The 18,608-nt window shown below is 48.1% G+C and overlaps 1 protein-coding gene across 1 annotated transcript in view; it reads left to right on the plus strand.

Annotated features, from left to right (window-relative positions):
* The window catches only part of TEKTL1 (tektin like 1), a 182,846-nt gene that overhangs the window by 105,539 nt on the left and 58,699 nt on the right, over positions 1–18,608 (plus strand). Inside the window, exons 4-5 of the mRNA XM_086924377.1 lie at positions 6,750–6,963; positions 15,256–15,422. Coding sequence (XP_086780503.1) covers positions 6,750–6,963; positions 15,256–15,422 — 381 coding nt within the window. The remainder of the gene's footprint in view (positions 1–6,749; positions 6,964–15,255; positions 15,423–18,608) is intronic.

Genomic DNA, 18,608 nt, shown 5'->3' on the forward strand with positions numbered 1-18,608 from the left:
TGATACACAGACGGGCTGCACTGATACACAGACGGGCTGCACTGATACACAGACGGGCTGCACTGAGCAGATCGGCTGCACTGAGACACAGATGCGCTGCACTGATACACAGACGGGCTGCTCTGATACACAGACGAGCTGCACTGAGACACAGATGGGCTGTACTGAGACACAGGTGGGCTGCACTGAAACACAGATGGGCTGCACTGAGGCACAGATAGGCTGTACTGAGACAAAGACAGGCTGCGCTGATACACAGACGGGCTGCACTGAAACACAGACAGGCTGCACTGAAACACAGACGGGCTGCACTGAGACACAGACAGGCTGCTCTGAGACGCAGGTGGATGCACTGAGACAGCAGATGGGATGCACTGAAACACAGACAGGCTGCACTGAGACACAGACAGGCTGCTATGAGACACAGCTGTGCTGTACTGAGACACAGACATGCTGCACTGAGACACAGACGGGCTGCTCTGACACACAGACAAGCTGCTCTGAGACACAGACAGGCTGCTCTGAGACACAGATGGGCTGCTCTGAGACACAGACAGACTGCTCTGAGACACAGATTGGCTGCACTGAGACACAGATGACCTGCACTGAGACACAGACAGGCTGCGCTGATACACAGAAGGGCTGCTCTGAGACACAGACAGGCTGCTCTGAGACACAGGTGGGTGCACTGAAACACAGATGGGCTGCACTGAATGACAGATGTTCTGCACTGAAACACAGATGGGCTGCACTGAGACATAGACGGGCTGCACTGAAACACAGATGGGCTGCACTGAGACACAGACGGGCTGCACTGAAACACAGGCGGGCTGCTCTGAGACACAGACAGGCTGCTCTGATAACCAGACAGGTTGCTCTGAGACACAGACGAGCTGCGCTGAAACACAGACGGGCTGCGCTGAAACACAGACGGGCTGCACTGAAACACAGATGGGCTGCACTGAGACACAGACAGGCTGCACTGAGACACAGACGGGCTGCGCTGAAACACAGACGGGCTGCACTGAGACACAGATGGGCTGCTCTGAGACGCAGACAGGCTGCTCTGAGACACAGGTGGGTGCACTGAGACAGCAGATGGGATGCACTAAAACACAGACAGGCTACACTGATACACAGACGGGCGACACTGAAACACAGACGGGCTGCACTGAAACACAGATGGGCTGCACTGAGACACAGATAGGCTGTACTGAGACACAGATGTCCTGCATTGAGACACAGACAGGCTGCGCTGATACACAGACGGGCTGCACTGAAACACAGATGGGCTGCACTGAAACACAGATGGGCTGCACTGAGACACAGACGGGCTGCACTGAGACACAGACGGGCTGCTCTGAGACACAGATGGGCTGCACTGAGACAGAGTTGGGCTGTACTGAGACACAGATGGGCTGTACTGAGACACAGACAGGCTGCACTGAAACACAGATGGGCTGCACTGAGACACAGACGGGCTGCACTGAGACACAGACGGACTGCACTGAGACACAGACGGGCTGCACTGAGACACAGACGGGCTGCTCTGAGACACAGATGGGCTGCACTGAGACAGAGTTGGGCTGTACTGAGACACAGATGTGCTGCACTGAGACACAGACGGCTGCTCTGACACACAGACCGGCTGCTCTGAGACACAGACAGGCTGCTCTGAGACACAGATGGGCTGTACTGAGACAGAGATGGGCTGTACTGAGACACAGATGGGCTGCACTGAGGAACAGATGCGCTGCACTGATACACAGACGGGCTGCACTGATACACAGACTGGCTGCACTGATACACAGACGGGCTGCACTGAGCAGATCGGCTGCACTGAGACACAGATGCGCTGCACTGATACACAGACGGGCTGCTCTGATACACAGACGAGCTGCACTGAGACACAGATGGGCTGTACTGAGACACAGGTGGGCTGCACTGAAACACAGATGGGCTGCACTGAGGCACAGATAGGCTGTACTGAGACAAAGACAGGCTGCGCTGATACACAGACGGGCTGCACTGAAACACAGACAGGCTGCACTGAAACACAGACGGGCTGCACTGAGACACAGACAGGCTGCTCTGAGACGCAGGTGGATGCACTGAGACAGCAGATGGGATGCACTGAGACACAGACAGGCTGCACTGAGACACAGACAGGCTGCTATGAGACACAGCTGTGCTGTACTGAGACACAGACATGCTGCACTGAGACACAGACGGGCTGCTCTGACACACAGACAAGCTGCTCTGAGACACAGATGGGCTGCTCTGAGACACAGATGGGCTGCTCTGAGACACAGACCGACTGCTCTGAGACACAGATTGGCTGCACTGAGACACAGATGACCTGCACTGAGACACAGACAGGCTGCGCTGATACACAGAAGGGCTGCGCTGAAACACAGATGGGCTGCCCTGAAACACAGATGACCTGCACTGAGACACAGACGGGCTGCACTGAAACACAGATGGGCTGCACTGAATGACAGATGTCCTGCACTGAAACACAGATGGGCTGCACTGAGACATAGACGGGCTGCACTGAAACACAGACGGGCTGCTCTGAGACACAGATGGGCTGCACTGAGACAGAGTTGGGCTGTACTGAGACACAGATGTGCTGCACTGAGACACAGACGGCTGCTCTGACACACAGACCGGCTGCTCTGAGACACAGACAGGCTGCTCTGAGACACAGATGGGCTGTACTGAGACAGAGATGGGCTGTACTGAGACACAGATGGGCTGCACTGAGGAACAGATGCGCTGCACTGATACACAGACGGGCTGCACTGATACACAGACTGGCTGCACTGATACACAGACGGGCTGCACTGAGCAGATCGGCTGCACTGAGACACAGATGCGCTGCACTGATACACAGACGGGCTGCTCTGATACACAGACGAGCTGCACTGAGACACAGATGGGCTGTACTGAGACACAGGTGGGCTGCACTGAAACAGATGGGCTGCACTGAGGCACAGATAGGCTGTACTGAGACAAAGACAGGCTGCGCTGATACACAGACGGGCTGCACTGAAACACAGACAGGCTGCACTGAAACACAGACAGGCTGCACTGAGACACAGACAGACTGCTCTGAGACGCAGGTGGATGCACTGAGACAGCAGATGGGATGCACTGAGACACAGACAGGCTGCACTGAGACACAGACAGGCTGCTATGAGACACAGCTGTGCTGTACTGAGACACAGACATGCTGCACTGAGACACAGACGGGCTGCTCTGACACACAGACAAGCTGCTCTGAGACACAGACAGGCTGCTCTGAGACACAGATGGGCTGCTCTGAGACACAGACCGACTGCTCTGAGACACAGATTGGCTGCACTGAGACACAGATGACCTGCACTGAGACACAGACAGGCTGCGCTGATACACAGAAGGGCTGCGCTGAAACACAGATGGGCTGCCCTGAAACACAGATGACCTGCACTGAGACACAGACGGGCTGCACTGAAACACAGATGGGCTGCACTGAATGACAGATGTCCTGCACTGAAACACAGATGGGCTGCACTGAGACATAGACGGGCTGCACTGAAACACAGATGGGCTGCACTGAGACACAGACGGGCTGCACTGAAACACAGGCGGGCTGCTCTGAGACACAGACAGGCTACTCTGATAACCAGACAGGTTGCTCTGAGACACAGACGAGCTGCGCTGAAACACAGACGGGCTGCGCTGAAACACAGACGGGCTGCACTGAAACACAGATGGGCTGCACTGAGACACAGACAGGCTGCACTGAGACACAGACGGGCTGCGCTGAAACACAGACGGGCTGCACTGAGAAACAGATGGGCTGCTCTGAGACGCAGACAGGCTGCTCTGAGACACAGGTGGGTGCACTGAGACAGCAGATGGGATGCACTAAAACACAGACAGGCTACACTGATACACAGACGGGCGACACTGAAACACAGACGGGCTGCACTGAAACACAGATGGGCTGCACTGAGACACAGATAGGCTGTACTGAGACACAGATGTCCTGCACTGAGACACAGACAGGCTGCACTGATACACAGACGGGCTGCACTGAAACACAGATGGGCTGCACTGAGACACAGACGGGCTGCACTGAGACACAGACGGGCTGCTCTGAGACACAGATGGGCTGCACTGAGACAGAGTTGGGCTGTACTGAGACACAGATGGGCTGTACTGAGACAGAGATGGGCTGTACTGAGACACAGATGGGCTGCACTGAGGAACAGATGCGCTGCACTGATACACAGACGGGCTGCACTGATACACAGACGAGCTGCACTGAGCAGATCGGCTGCACTGAGACACAGATGCGCTGCACTGATACACAGACGGGCTGCACTGAGACACAGATGGGCTGTACTGAGACACAGGTGGGTGCACTGAGACAGCAGATGGGATGCACTGAAACACAGACGGGCTGCACTGAAACACAGACGGGCTGCTCTGAGACACAGACGGGCTGCACTGAAATACAGATGGGCTGCACTGAGGCACAGATAGGCTGTACTGAGACAAAGACAGGCTGCGCTGATACACAGACGGGCTGCACTGAAACACAGACAGGCTGCACTGAAACACAGACGGGCTGCACTGAGACACAGACAGGCTGCTCTGAGACGCAGGTGGGTGCACTGAGACAGCAGATGGGATGCACTGAAACACAGACAGGCTGCACTGAGACACAGACGTGCTGCACTGAGACACAGACGGGCTGCTCTGACACACAGAAGGGCTGCACTGAGACACAGATGGGCTATACTGAGACACAGGTGGGTGCACTGAGACAGCAGATGGGATGCACTGAAACACAGACGGGCTGCACTGAAACACAGAAGGGCTGCACTGAAACACAGACGGGCTGCACTGAAACACAGATGGGCTGCACTGAGAAACAGATAGGCTGTACTGAGACACAGATGGGCTGTACTGAGACACAGGTGGGTGCACTGAGACACAAAGAGGCTGTACTGAGACACAGACAGGCTGCGCTGATACACAGACGGGCTGCACTGAAACACAGACGGGCTGCACTGAAACACAGATGGGCTGCACTGAGACACAGATAGGCTGTACTGAGACACAGAGAGGCTGCGCTGAAACACAGACGGGCTGCACTGAAACACAGACGGGCAGCTCTGAAACACAGACAGGCTGCTATGAGACACAGCTGTGCTGTACTGAGACACAGACATGCTGCACTGAGACACAGACGGGCTGCTCTGACACACAGACAGGCTGCTCTGAGACACAGACAGGCTGCTCTGAGACACAGATGGGCTGCTCTGAGACACAGACAGACTGCTCTGAGACACAGATGGGCTGCACTGAGACACAGATGTGCTGCACTGAGACACAGATGGGCAGTAGTGAGACACAGGTGGTTGCACTGAGACAGCAGATGGAATGCACTGAAACACAGATGGGGTGCACTGAGACAAAGATGTGCTGCAGAGAGACAGATGTGTGCACTGAGACACAGATAGGCAGCACTTTGACACAGATGGGTGCACTGAGACTCAGGTGGGATTCATTGGGACACAGATGGGCTGTGTCTCAATGTGTCCGTGCACAGGTGGGTGCACTAAGACACAGATGGGATGCACTGAGATATAGATGGGGTGTAGACTGCCTTCTGCAGCACACAAGGAAAGAGTAATATGCCTCTAAGGATTATTTTTGTGCAGGAAGATACATATTCCTACAGGAAAACAATCCTGCCTGTAACGCAGACACCCTTGTGGCATGTGGCAAGAGTGCCAGCATTAATGCCTTGCAGCCACATGAGTGTCACCACTGTGAGAGAGATGCACTGCACTATATCTATATAAATATGGCACAGTTGAGCTCTCTCCACTTCATGCAGCTGCCTCCTACAGTAGCCTGGGGACGCTGCTGTCTGCGTATGGTGTCCATGGATGCAGCTGCAACTCACAGTAATCTGGTGATGCTGCTGTCTGCGTGTAGTGTCCATGGATGCAGATGCCTCTCATAATAACCCAGGGATGCTGCTCACTGCGTGTGATGCCATGGATGCACCTGTATTTTATAGTAACCCGGGGATACTGCTGTCTGCGCGCGGTGTCCATCGATGCAGCTGTCTGTCACAGTAACCAGGGGATGCTGCTGTCTGTGTGTGGTGTTCTTGGATGCAGTCGCCTCTCACAGTAACCCGGGAATGCTGCTGTCTCCGTGTGGTGCCCATGGGTGCAGCTGCCTCTCACAGTAACCTGGGGATGCTGCTGTCTGTGTGCGGTGTCCATAGGTGCAGCTGCCTCACAATAACCCAGGGATGCTGCTGTCTGCATGTGGTGTCCATAGATGCAGCTGCTTCTCACGGTACCCCGGGGATGCTACTGTCTATGTTTGGGATTCATGGATACAGCTGCCTCTCACAGTAACCAAGGGATGCTCCTGTCTGTGTGTGGTGTCCATGGATGCAGCTGCCTCTCACAGTAACCAAGGGATGCTGCTGCCTGCTAGTATGTCCATGGATGCAGGTCTCTCCCATAGTAACCCAGGGATCCTGCTGTCTGCTTGTGGTGACCGTAAATGCTACAGTCTCTTGTGGTGACTCAGGGATGCTGCTCCCTCTAATGATAGCCCATTGATGCTGCTGCATCTCTTAGTGACCCAAGGGTGCTGCTGTCTCTCACGGTGACCTTAAGATGTTGTTTTCGCCTCCCATGGTAATGCCAGGATCTTTCTGTCTCCCTCAGACTCTTGCATCCTGCCGCCGTGCCCTGTCGGACTGTGTGAGGGAGCGGAGCCGCGTTCTGGACCTGGTTACACAGTGTCTGTGCACCGTCCTGCGGGACAACGAGACGGAAGCCATTCTCAGCAGCAACCCCCTATCCAACCGCCCTCCAGCTCGCTGGGGTGGTGAGAGTAACGCCATGCCGAAGACAGACCCACTCGGCCCCTTCACGCCAGGTGAGTCCTTCATCTGAAATATCGGGAACTGTGGGAACTCCCCCCTATCTCCCAGACTGGAATCTTAGACTACGCAGGAGACCCCTACCCTCAACCTTGAACTTGCGACTATACAGCTGCACCCTTTAAAACCCAAAACCTAGAATTTAGGACTATACAAATGGCTCTCCACCCGCATAGCCCGACTCAAACTGGAATCTAGAATTATACAGGATCCCCCCCTTTGCCAAATAGAAATACACAATAATACAGTTGACCCCCAACCTCAAACTGTAACCTTCAACTATATACATGCCCCACCCCTTAAAACCTTAAAAGTAGAATATAGGACTATACTGATGACCTCCCTCCACACCCTCACTCATATTGGTATCAAAGACTACAAAGGATGCCCTCCCCCAAAAAAACACTGGTATCCAGGATTGTATAAGTGATACCATCCATGTGGCCTCACTGATAGATCACAAACTTGAACATGCGGCCACACCTGTGAGAGCTCTCCTCTGAACATGCGGCCACACCTGTGAGAGCTTTCCTCTGAACATGTGGCCACACCTGTGAGATTTCCATCCTCAACCTGGAACCTTTTGGCTGTTCCCCAAAAATGTCCCTATGCCAATCTGGAATATGCTGCTACACTTGAAAAATCTCTCCTCTAAAATGTGAACTGTGGACAAACATGCAAAATCCCTCCTCTATAACTGTAGTCTGATGCCATGATGTGGAATCTGAAATCAAGGATCCCTATGGGTGAAACCCCTCATTTCAGACTGGAATTTTGGGCCCATAAGGGTGAAATTCCTCATCTCAAGCTGGAGTTGGTGACCCACATGGATGAAATCTATTATCTCAAACTAGGATCATGGGTGAAATTCCTCATCCAAAACTGGAGTTTGGAGATCACATGGGTGCAATTATTAACCTCAGACTGGAATCTGAGGACCATGTTGTTTAAAGTATCCCTTAAAAGGGGGGGATTAAAAAATCAACTCATGGGCATAGATTTATTAAACGGACAGGTATTGGGAGTTGGTTTGATTCACATCTCTCCTTGAATCATAAGATCAGAGTAGTTGCTGGTAAGTGTTTTGGCATTCTTAAAATGCTAAGGAAATGGATTGATCTTTTGCTGATACCTGCCAGAAAGACAATTGTTCCTGCTCTGGTCACAGTACATTTGGACTACAGGATCATCCTTTATTTAGGCACTGACAAAGGAAGCCTGATGTGACTATATCGTATTCAGAACGCTGCAGCTCTTCTGGTCTTAGGGTTTCCCAAGAGATTGTCTGCCGCAAAAGCTCTGGCCAATTTACAGTGGCTTGCAGTGGAAAAGAGAGTTATTTTTAAGGCAATGTGTTCCTGCCACATTTGTTGGAACAAGGGACCCAGCTACTAGAGACCTCTCATTATACCTTACGGCACTTATCGTACTTTGCGATCATGTGGAACCCTACGGGCAAAAGTCCCCAAAGTCTGCAGGGCTAGAATGGGCAATCGCTCGTTGAGCTTCCTAGCTGCAAAAACATGGAATTCTCCTCCGCTGTCCCTGAAGGCTTGCTCTACTGAACGAGCCTGCCGTAGGGATTTGAAAACATGGCTTTTCGGGTCCCTCTCTTAATCTGTCCACTGTTGCCTAGTTCTGCTTGCCTCCTACTTGTCTTGTTTCAGCACGGGAACACACTGTTTGGTGTAACCATGAGCTCTCTAAATGACGATGATGATGATGAGGAGGTCTAGTGGAAGTGGCTTGGCATATGCACGGTCTCCTAATGTCATCACAAAGTAGAATTCTTGTCCAACCCTTAATCCTATTTGCTACTGAGGGGCTAAAGAAGGGGTATGGAATGGAAACTGCATTAAGTCCATACAGATCTTAAAAACACTATTTACTTCTTCTTTCTGCCTTCCAGATCCCAAATGAAATGGGTAGCAGGTGCAGTAGCATGGGGTAGCTAATGTCAGGCTATGGTGGCAGCCGCTTTCCCTGGCAATGACTGGTTAACACCCATGCTTAAGTGCTGTCTGATTCTGCATATGGGCTTCTGGCCTCTTAACCCCTTCCATGGTGATGACGGCCCCCAGCCGTCATGCACTACGGTGCTCGTGTGCTGATGACGGCTGGGGGCCGTCATGAACCCGCCCACTCGCGATTCTGCCGCACAGGCGCAGAATCGCGGCCGCATGGAAGGGGTTAAACTAGAAGTTATGATCATTGAGACCAAAGTTTTTGAAACATCTAGAGTGAAGTTTGCAGCAAAGCTAGGTAAGCTCTTATTATTATATTTCTTCGATCTTGGCATCTCTGCCTACATCAACTCTCTGAACACAGCCATGAAAGAGATGCTGTTGATCTCTGAACTGGTTAAATAAAAGGGATGTTTTAAACACCTCTGTGTCTTGCCTAGTAGAACAGCAGTAGCCTTTTATGACCTGGAATTCGTGTGAGCTGAGAAGAAGAAACCCGAAGGAGAAAATGACTTCCGGGGGAGGCAACAACCCGAGAAGTTCACCACCCCCAGCCTGATTTAAGCTGTCAATTGTAATTGTAAATTGTATGTATATAGCGCTTACTACCGCTGACGAGTCGTTGAAGCGCTTTGAGGAGAGAAGCACGCTACTCTGGAACTCAAAATTAGAGTTAAATAGTATATTGGTAATATTTATTTATTTAGAGTGTAATATAGCGCTAGCTAGACTCAAAGGTATCAAAACCTCTCTACACAAGTAGTGTGGAAAGGATAAATCAAGATACATGAGTGTGTACGTGTAGGTTAAATGTGGTCAGCGGGAGCTATAAATATAACATATTAAAAATAGTGAGAAAATACAGACAATGTACAAAAATACAGCAACAAGGTGTCCGTCAATGCCCTGTATCTTCCATACAGTCTATACAATGGTGACTTGTTCTGCTTGCCTCTTGGCTGCTATTCCTGCCTCTCTGTTGACCCCCCCACCACATTTTTGTGTCTCATCTTATATGAATACCAACGTGCTTGTCATCATACAGGTACATCCCTAGTTCCCATCTCCAACTGGCATCAGACCAAGTTGGCCTCTTCTCTGTCACTGTACTTTCACTAATCACTTCTGTTCCAAATGCTTGCTAAACAAATATGTAAGCAGTAGTGTGCGCCAGTAACTTTGGTACATACTTTTAAGGTCAGATGCAATTGGACACCGAAGACAATGCACACGACTCAAAAAGAATTAAGGAAAGAATTAAAGACAGTCTCAGTCCGGAAATTGGTGTCTGCCCAAGGGGAATCCTTCAGCTATCTGCACACACCCGGGTGTAGTGCTGTGACGGAGGAGTAGAAAAGGTGCAAAGGCAAGGTACAAAAGGGGCATAGTTCTGACTTTAAATGTTATACAATCTATCTACAATGAGGCAGTCGGGGTGGTTCAAAGGAGTTGAACGAAAAATAGTCTCTAGAATTAAAATAAACACAATTTGCCGGCACAGATACGGATTTCAAAAACCAAAACGTACATCAAAAAGTCCCAGAAAGTTAAAAACAAAACATCCCTGGCCATTGAATTATGAGGCACATTATATGGCAGACTAAGTCCATAACTGTACGGTAAACACTGCAACCACATACCCGCAAAACTCAACTGACCTTCACAAATTGCCTATTGATTTATAGGCCAATCATTCAAGAGAGAGAAAGAAAACAGCGTTTGGGAGAAAGTTTCCAGGCGCAAATCCAGATGCGGCAACACCGCGTTGTATCAGCGCATGACTTGGGCTTCTGTTGACCGTTAGTCGGAGTTCGGAATCTGCTCACGCGTACGGAAGACAGCGCGAGCCGGGCCTTGTGGAGTCCAGCGCGCGGTCTCCTTTCATCATGCCTCTTGTGCAGGCGCGGTGGGAGGGTGACATAGAGAGGACAAGGAAGGGCATGGCTCAATCAGCACGTTGCGGAAACCGGGAAGCAGACCGCAAATTGTCATAGTTTAGGTTTGCAACATCTGAAAGGCTTGTCCATTTCAGCCTGTCAATTCAATTAAATTCTTTATAAAAAAAAGACTATAAAAGTAGATAACATATTTTATATATCCGTAGTCTAAAAAAAAAGTTAAAATACAATCTTGCATTAAATTAAAAACAGTAAAAAATTTCATCTAATAGCAAGGCTTAGAAAAGAACAAAAAAGTGCAGATCACAATCAAATTTTAAGGAATCAATGCACTCATATCAAAGTTGGCCGAGATCAAAAGCAAGTAAGGGAGAAGGAGGGAGAACAAAAAAACTCAAATAGGGTCCGTAATATGCTCCTAATAACCCAGAGTTAACCAGAGACACCTCAAACAAACTCCACCTATCATGGCTATTAGATGTGAGCGAATAGTCAAAAAGGAGAAAACAACTAACACTAAAAAATGCTTCCCACCCAAGGGGAAAGGGCTATATTGGCATCTACCTCCTAACTTACGACACGCATATAATTGAGAACCTATCCGTTTTTCTAGTCCTAATGGCTGCTTTCAAAATAACGCAGACACAGCCTGTCTTTCGAATAACATATCCACCACTCAAATGACTTCATACTTCACTATACTAACTTTCAACACTATTCCTTTATGGGTTTCGGAGTAGCCAGAAAAGCGCTTCAACACCCATCAGGGGTAACAAACAGGTGCTACATGAATGCAAACCTTCCTTCCCTTTTATCCCTCCACTACCCTTCTCACTCTAAATAACCGACTAATATCCACCACCCAAATTACTTTCAAATTTCACCATACTAATTCAGCACTAATCCTTCATGGGTTTCCAGAGTAGTGTGCTTCAACACCCCATCAGGAGTAAAAAGCCCAATATAAATACAAACCTTTTTTTTCCCCCTCGCCTATCCTTCTGCTATCCTTCTGCTATCCATCCAAATCCAAATAACTGACTAACCTATCCACCACTTAAAATGTACTTCCATGTTTCACTATACTAATTCAACACTAATCCTCTATGGGTCCCGGAGTAGCAGGCTGCTCGCCGAAAAAGTGCTTTGACGCCTCGTCAGTGGTAGTAAGCGCTATATAAATGCAATTACAATACAATACAACACATATCCCTCGAGGCAGACTCTTCTATGGATAACAGGTTTCCCAGAAAAAAGAGGTACCTTTGAAAGGACAGGCGGCCAGGAGTTCTAGACCATCTCTCGTGGGCCATGTTTTTTGGCAACATACCACAGTAGATCGAAGCAAAAGAAGTGACAGCCAGTGACTGTCAAGTTTTAAGTGACATCAAACTTGACAACAATATAATTTTCAATTTCCCTTTAACACAACATATCAAGGTCATTTTCTCCCAGGGTTACCGGTTGCATGCAATAGCAAGGGAGGGGATGCAAACAAGGCAGGAGCAGTAATTACATTTCTGAAAACACATGGATTGTCATTAGGAGACATCAGGCCATGGCATCACATTGTTAAACTTGATAATGTGGGGCTGAAAATGACACACTTTTCTGACACATGAGGACCCCGGACATGATAATTCACAGGAATTTGCTAGGAGGAAACTCAGTGAGGACCCTGGAAGTTTTAAAGATCTTCATTCCCAATCGCTCTCTACCAACTAAAGGTAGTTCTTGGAAGTGTCCCACTTTGCACAATTGTACTCAGATGCCGTGGAACACTCGCCTACAGACCTCCTGGACCCTGCTCCCCGTTCACCAATGCCATCGCAGACTACATCGCTCCCCACGCCCTCACCTCCAAGGACTAAATACTGCTCGGATACCTGAACTTCCACCTAGACAACCTCAGCGACCCCAACACAACTGCCCTCCTAGAGAACTTCACCAACATTGGACTGAAGCAACTTGTCTCCACACCCACACGGCAGGACACATTCTCAACCCCATCTTCGCTGGAGGAAATAACATTCTCTTCAGTCACACTACGGAACTGCTCTGGACAGACCTCCAATGCGTCCATTTCACCTTCTCGAAACCCACTGCACACAAGCTCATGCCACCCCTCACTATATTCCACTCTATTTTTCTCTTATCTCCCTCTCCATCTGATCCTCTCTCTTTTCTAACTCAGTCAGTCTGTCTATGACTCCCTAACCCCTTTCTTCATAGAAAGCCCTCCACAGACCCAACAGACCTCAAGAACTACAGGCCCATCTCTCTTCTCCCCTTCCCCACCTAAGTCATCGAGAAAGTCATCAACACCCATCTTACGCACTTCACAGAAACCAACATCCTTGACGCCTCTCAATCCGGATTCCGCAGCAACCACAGCACAGAGACCACCCTCATAGTCGCCACTGACGACATCCGAACCTTCATCAAACAAGGCCACACTGCAGCCCTAATCATCCTAGACCTCTAAGCAGCCTTCAACACCGTCTCCCACCGCACACTAGCCGCTAGACTCCATGACTACGGCATCCAGGGAACTGCCTTAGACTGGATTCAATCTTTTCTCTCAGGCAGAACACAAAGAATAAGACTCTCACCCTTCCTCTCCAAAACTACAGTGATCAGATGCGGAGTACCTCAACGATCCTCACTCAGCCCCACGTTCTTCAACGTTTAGATGGCCCCCGACCAACCATCGTCAGAAAACATGGACCCAACATAGTCTCATACATCAATGACACCTAGCTCATCCTCTCCCTCACCAAAGAACCTGACATCACCAGGCACAGTTGCCAAAAAGGGATGAAAGACGTCGCATCTTGGATGAGCAGCAGCTGCCTGAAGCTCAACTTGGAGAAAACAGAAGTCCTCATCCTCGGTTCCAATCCCTCTCGATGGGACAACACCTGGTGGACCACTGCCCTCAGAAACCTTCCCATTTCTACGGATCACGCTTGCAACCATGGCATCATACTCAATCCTTCACTCACCATGAACCGCCAGATCAATGCTGTGTCCTTCACATGTTTAAACACCCTCTGCATACTCCTGAAGACCTTCAAATGGATCCCCCCGACTCTAGGAAGACCGTCACCCACGCACTCATCACCAGCCGACTGGACTACAGAAACGCGCTCTATGCCGGAATCAACAAAATACTTCTCTGCAAACTCCAGACCATGCAGAACTCCACAGCCAGACTTGTCCTCAACATCCCACAGCATGACCACATCACCTAACACCTCTGCGATCTCTACTGGCTCCCCGTCGAAAACACAATAACCTTCAAACTGGTCACACAAACCCCTCCATAATTCCGGTCCCCAATACCTCAACAAAAGAATCTCCTTCCCCGCCACCAAGAGAAACCGCCTCTCCGCTGACCTAGGCCTAGCCACGGGCCCCCGCATCCACAGGACCAGAACGGGTGGCAGAACCTTCTCCTACATTGCCTACAGGCCAATACCTGGAACAAACTCTCCCTCTGCATCAGACGAAGACCGACGCTGCACCTGAAAGGATCTCAAGACCTGGCTCTTCGGATGACCAGGGAGATGCTCGGACATCCCCCCTCCCAGCGCCTTGAGACCCTCACGGGTGAGTAGCGTCTTCTAAAAACTCCAAGATTGAGTGATTGATTGATACAGCTCTGTTCTGCAGAAAGTGCCCGGATGGCCTTTAATAATTCTTTGATCAAGTGTTTTAAATATGGTGGGCATTCAACATCCAAAACAAAGATTTTTTTTAGATCATAACAGGACCTCATGCTGTGTTATTTTAAGGATTTGGGGGTCCCAGGCAAAATATGCTTAGAGGGCCCCTGTATGGAACAAATTTAAATTTTATTACGCATTTAAAGCCCACATGATGCCAAACAATACAGAATTATATGTTACATCCTAACTAACACATCACCAAAAATCCTTAAGATGCCACTGGTTTTAAGAGAGAGAGAGACTTAGATAGACTTAGAGATAACAGTAGACAGAGGGAGAAAGGTTCAGATAAAGAAATACTATTGACAGAGGTCAAATAGAGAGAAAGTTTAATTTCCTAGGGGAGCCTTTGCAAGGTGGGGGCTCTGGACAATTGCCCAGTTTGCCCAAGGCCTTAAAACGTGTCTAACCTCAAACATGAGAAATGAGAGGGCGTCACATTGATTATTTGCAGTAATACCAGTGAGCTGCTGCCGTATTACAATATTGAAAACACGTCACTGTCCCTGGATTTTAGATGTATATATACTTAAAATTTGGAGGAGTGTGTGCGCCTGTGCCCTGTCAGAGGTGACCTGGCCAAAGAGGGCTTGAAAGAGCCGAAATTGGATGATAAATCCCAAACTGTTCTGAACATGGGCCTCCAAAATCCAAGACGTCCCTGATTGTACTGTTGTGTTTTGGACTCGTTCCAGATTGCAAGGACGCCATCGACGCCGCGAAGTGCGCGTGCCAGAGGTCCAAGGAGCTGAGGCGCTATATCAAGGAGCTGGTGGCGGAAGTGGTGCGTCTGCAGCAGGAGATTGACAGCTGCATCAACGAGACACTGAAGAAGAAGTTAGTGGAGACGGAGTCCCTCAAGGTGCGAAGCGAGTCCCTGCATAATGCTGCTGCGTACTTGTAAACTCACTCACACACACATACACACATGCAGACGCGCAGCGACCACTGGGCTCAAAGGGCTTCAGTCCCCCCCCCCCCCCCCCTCGTGTGTGTCAGCTTGGCTGAGGCAGCTTCCCGAGCACACACACAGCCGCACCCGAGTACTTCACAGGTGTTTAAAAGGTCATTTATTTGTTAACGAGGCTTTGTTGGGGTTTCACCCCTTCTTAGAGCCCCTGCAGCTCCACTCTGCATATTGCTGGAAGAATTAGCCCCCTACTGAAATTTTTAGTAGCCCTCCTGAAATTTGCCTCTAGTTGCGCCTCTGCACACATGCATTGACACCCTATGTCTTTCTCTTGCTTTCCATCACTCTCTTGCTCTCTTTTACTTCCCTCTTTCTCGTGCTCTCTCGCGCTCGCTTTAACTCTTTCTTTCTTGTTCTCCATTTCTCTGGTGTGGTGCCAGCATTTTGTTGTCGCACCATCATGTCATAAATACAAGCCCTAAATATTGTATATAAAAATATTCACCCCGGTGGAGTTAGTAATAGAAAATCTAAACCGAATGGAACGATTTTTTTTCAGTTTAAGAAATTTTTAGTGAGCATAAGGAAAGGAAACAAAATGATACATCATAATATCATAACATAAGGCAATGTAAAGTCAATAGGATATAATCATGAAAGACATTTTTTGCGATATAAAGAAAAGAAACTTGAAAGTATAATCATGTAATGGAATAAAACCATATAGAGAGGAAAGAAGGAAAAGAAGAAAGAAGAAAAGGGAGAAAGAGGAAGAGAGAAAGAGAAAGGAAGGAAGGGGGGATTAAGGGGGGGGAGGAGAGGATAGGAAGTTGGAGAAAGGTAGCCAGATAAGATCAGATTTAATTTTTAAGGTGACAGATGTAGAAGAAGCAATAGCAATTCTGTGCTCATCACACACAAAATTCCACCATGTCTGTACAGACAGTTTAGAGTTATCCTTCCAGCAAGATAGGATTACTTTGTATGCAATAGCAATGAAGAGGTCAAACAATTTTGCATTATGAGAATGTAAGTCTAAAACATCAGATAGAGAACCTAGAAAAATATGCAATGATGAAAACGGTTCAGATAAATGAAAAATACGCATACAGTATTTCCAAACTGATTTCCAAAACGAGATAGCCCTTGGGCAATCAAATAATAGGTGTTTAAGTGTGCCTGGGTGAGATGAACAGGACCAACAAAGGGGAGAGGAGGAAGGGGAGAATTTGGAAATGCTTATAGGGGTGAACAGAGCTCTATGGTAAATGAAAAAAAGAGACTGAGTAATACGAGCCGAGACCGAAGTCTTAAACAGTTTGGACCATAATCGATCCCAAGTATCAATAGAGAACGAAAAAGAGAAATCAGTTTCCCAAGCAACTTCTATAACAGTTTTTGGTCTAGGACCAACATTCTCTAATAATAATTTATAAATTAAAGCAGCTTTGGGGATCTGTTGGATGAACAACGGGTAAAGAGGGGTGGAAGGGGTAAGGGAGGGAAGGTTGTCAAACGTAGGAAGGGTAGATAAGTGAGACGTAATGGCATGAATAATAATATCAAATTCATTACGGTGTTGTACAGATAAGTCAAACTTAATACGCATGTCCTCAAAAGAAATAATAGATGAACCTGAAAAGAATTGATAAACAAACATAATATCCTTTTCCTTCCAATACTTGAAGTAGAAAGATTTACCCTTGTATTTAAGATATTTGTTGTACCAAATACTGGAGGAAAGGAAAATTTGCAAGGGTGATAAATCTTTTGAAAAAACATTGTGTAGCAGAGTATGAGAATATTTTAGCACGGGGTACTGCGACAAAAATGAACAATTGGACATAAAAAGGGATTGTTGAAAAGTGAAATCCTTTAATAGAGATCTCTCAACTGCAATCCATCTGGGCAGCGGGGTATCAGTGAAATCAAACGCCAATGAAAAGGCTTGTTTTAGTAAAAAGGCCGAATGATATGATTGGAAGTCAGGGAATCGAACCCCCCCTTCAGATTTAGGGCGTAGAAGTTTTGGTAAGGAAATTCGGGGACGCTTGTTGTTCCATAAAAATTTAGAGCAGATGGAATTTAGTCTATTAAAGTACAATTTAGGGATTTTTACAGGAAGCATGGAGACAGTATATAATATGTGTGGAGAGACCATCATTTTGATGGTGTCTAGGCGACCCCACCATGAAAGGAAAAGAGGAGACCATGTCTGGAGGAGCGATTGAAGCTTCTGAGTAAGGGAGGTGAAGGTGAGTTTGAGTGTGTCACGTAGGGTGGAGGAAAACCAGATACCCAAATATTTGATCTTGGAGGGACACCATGCAAAATCAGTGGAATCAAACATATACTGATAACAGGATGAGTTAAGGGGCAGAACTTCTGTTTTGGAAAGGTTAAGTTTATACCCAGAAACAGATGAATAGAGGCGAACCTCTTCCAAGAATGGGGGGAGGGATGAAACAGGATTGGCCATATAGACCAGAACATCATCAGCATATGCCGAGATTTTTGTCTCAATCGAGGACTGTTTGAATCCCTGGATGAGGGGGTTGGAGCGGATTTTAATAAGGAAGGGCTCAAGGCAGAGAATAAAGAGTAATGGGGAGAGGGGACAACCTTGTCTGGTTCCTCTAGATAAGGGGAAAAACTTAGAGAATTGATTGTTAACAAAAACACTAGCACGAGGAGCAGAATAAAGGAGTCTAACTAAGGAAATGAATTGGGGGCCAAAACCAAACCAATGTAAAGTCTTAAACATAAATTGCCAGTTAATTCGATCAAATGCTTTCTCTGCATCCAGGGAAAGGGCAGCAAGAGGAGCCTTAAAACGGTTGCTATGGGAAATAATATTGGTAAAAACACGGGCATTGTCTGCAGCAAGTCTTCCTTTTACGAAGCCAACTTGATCAGTCGAGATTAATAGAGGTATAAGGGATTCTAAACGGGCAGCTAAGATTTTGGCAAAAATCTTACAGTCGTAGTTAATGAGGGATATGGGGCGGTAATTTTTGCAAAGGGAATGATCCTTATCCGGTTTGGGAATTATGACTATAAGGGCATCTAAAAATGAACCCGACGCTTTGGCATTTGCAATGAAAGAATTAAACAGCTGTAAAAGTTGGGGAATAAAAA

The sequence above is a fragment of the Lissotriton vulgaris genome, chromosome 5 (assembly GCF_964263255.1).
Source record: "Lissotriton vulgaris chromosome 5, aLisVul1.2, whole genome shotgun sequence".
In the NCBI taxonomy this organism is placed as follows: Eukaryota; Metazoa; Chordata; class Amphibia; order Caudata; family Salamandridae; genus Lissotriton; species Lissotriton vulgaris.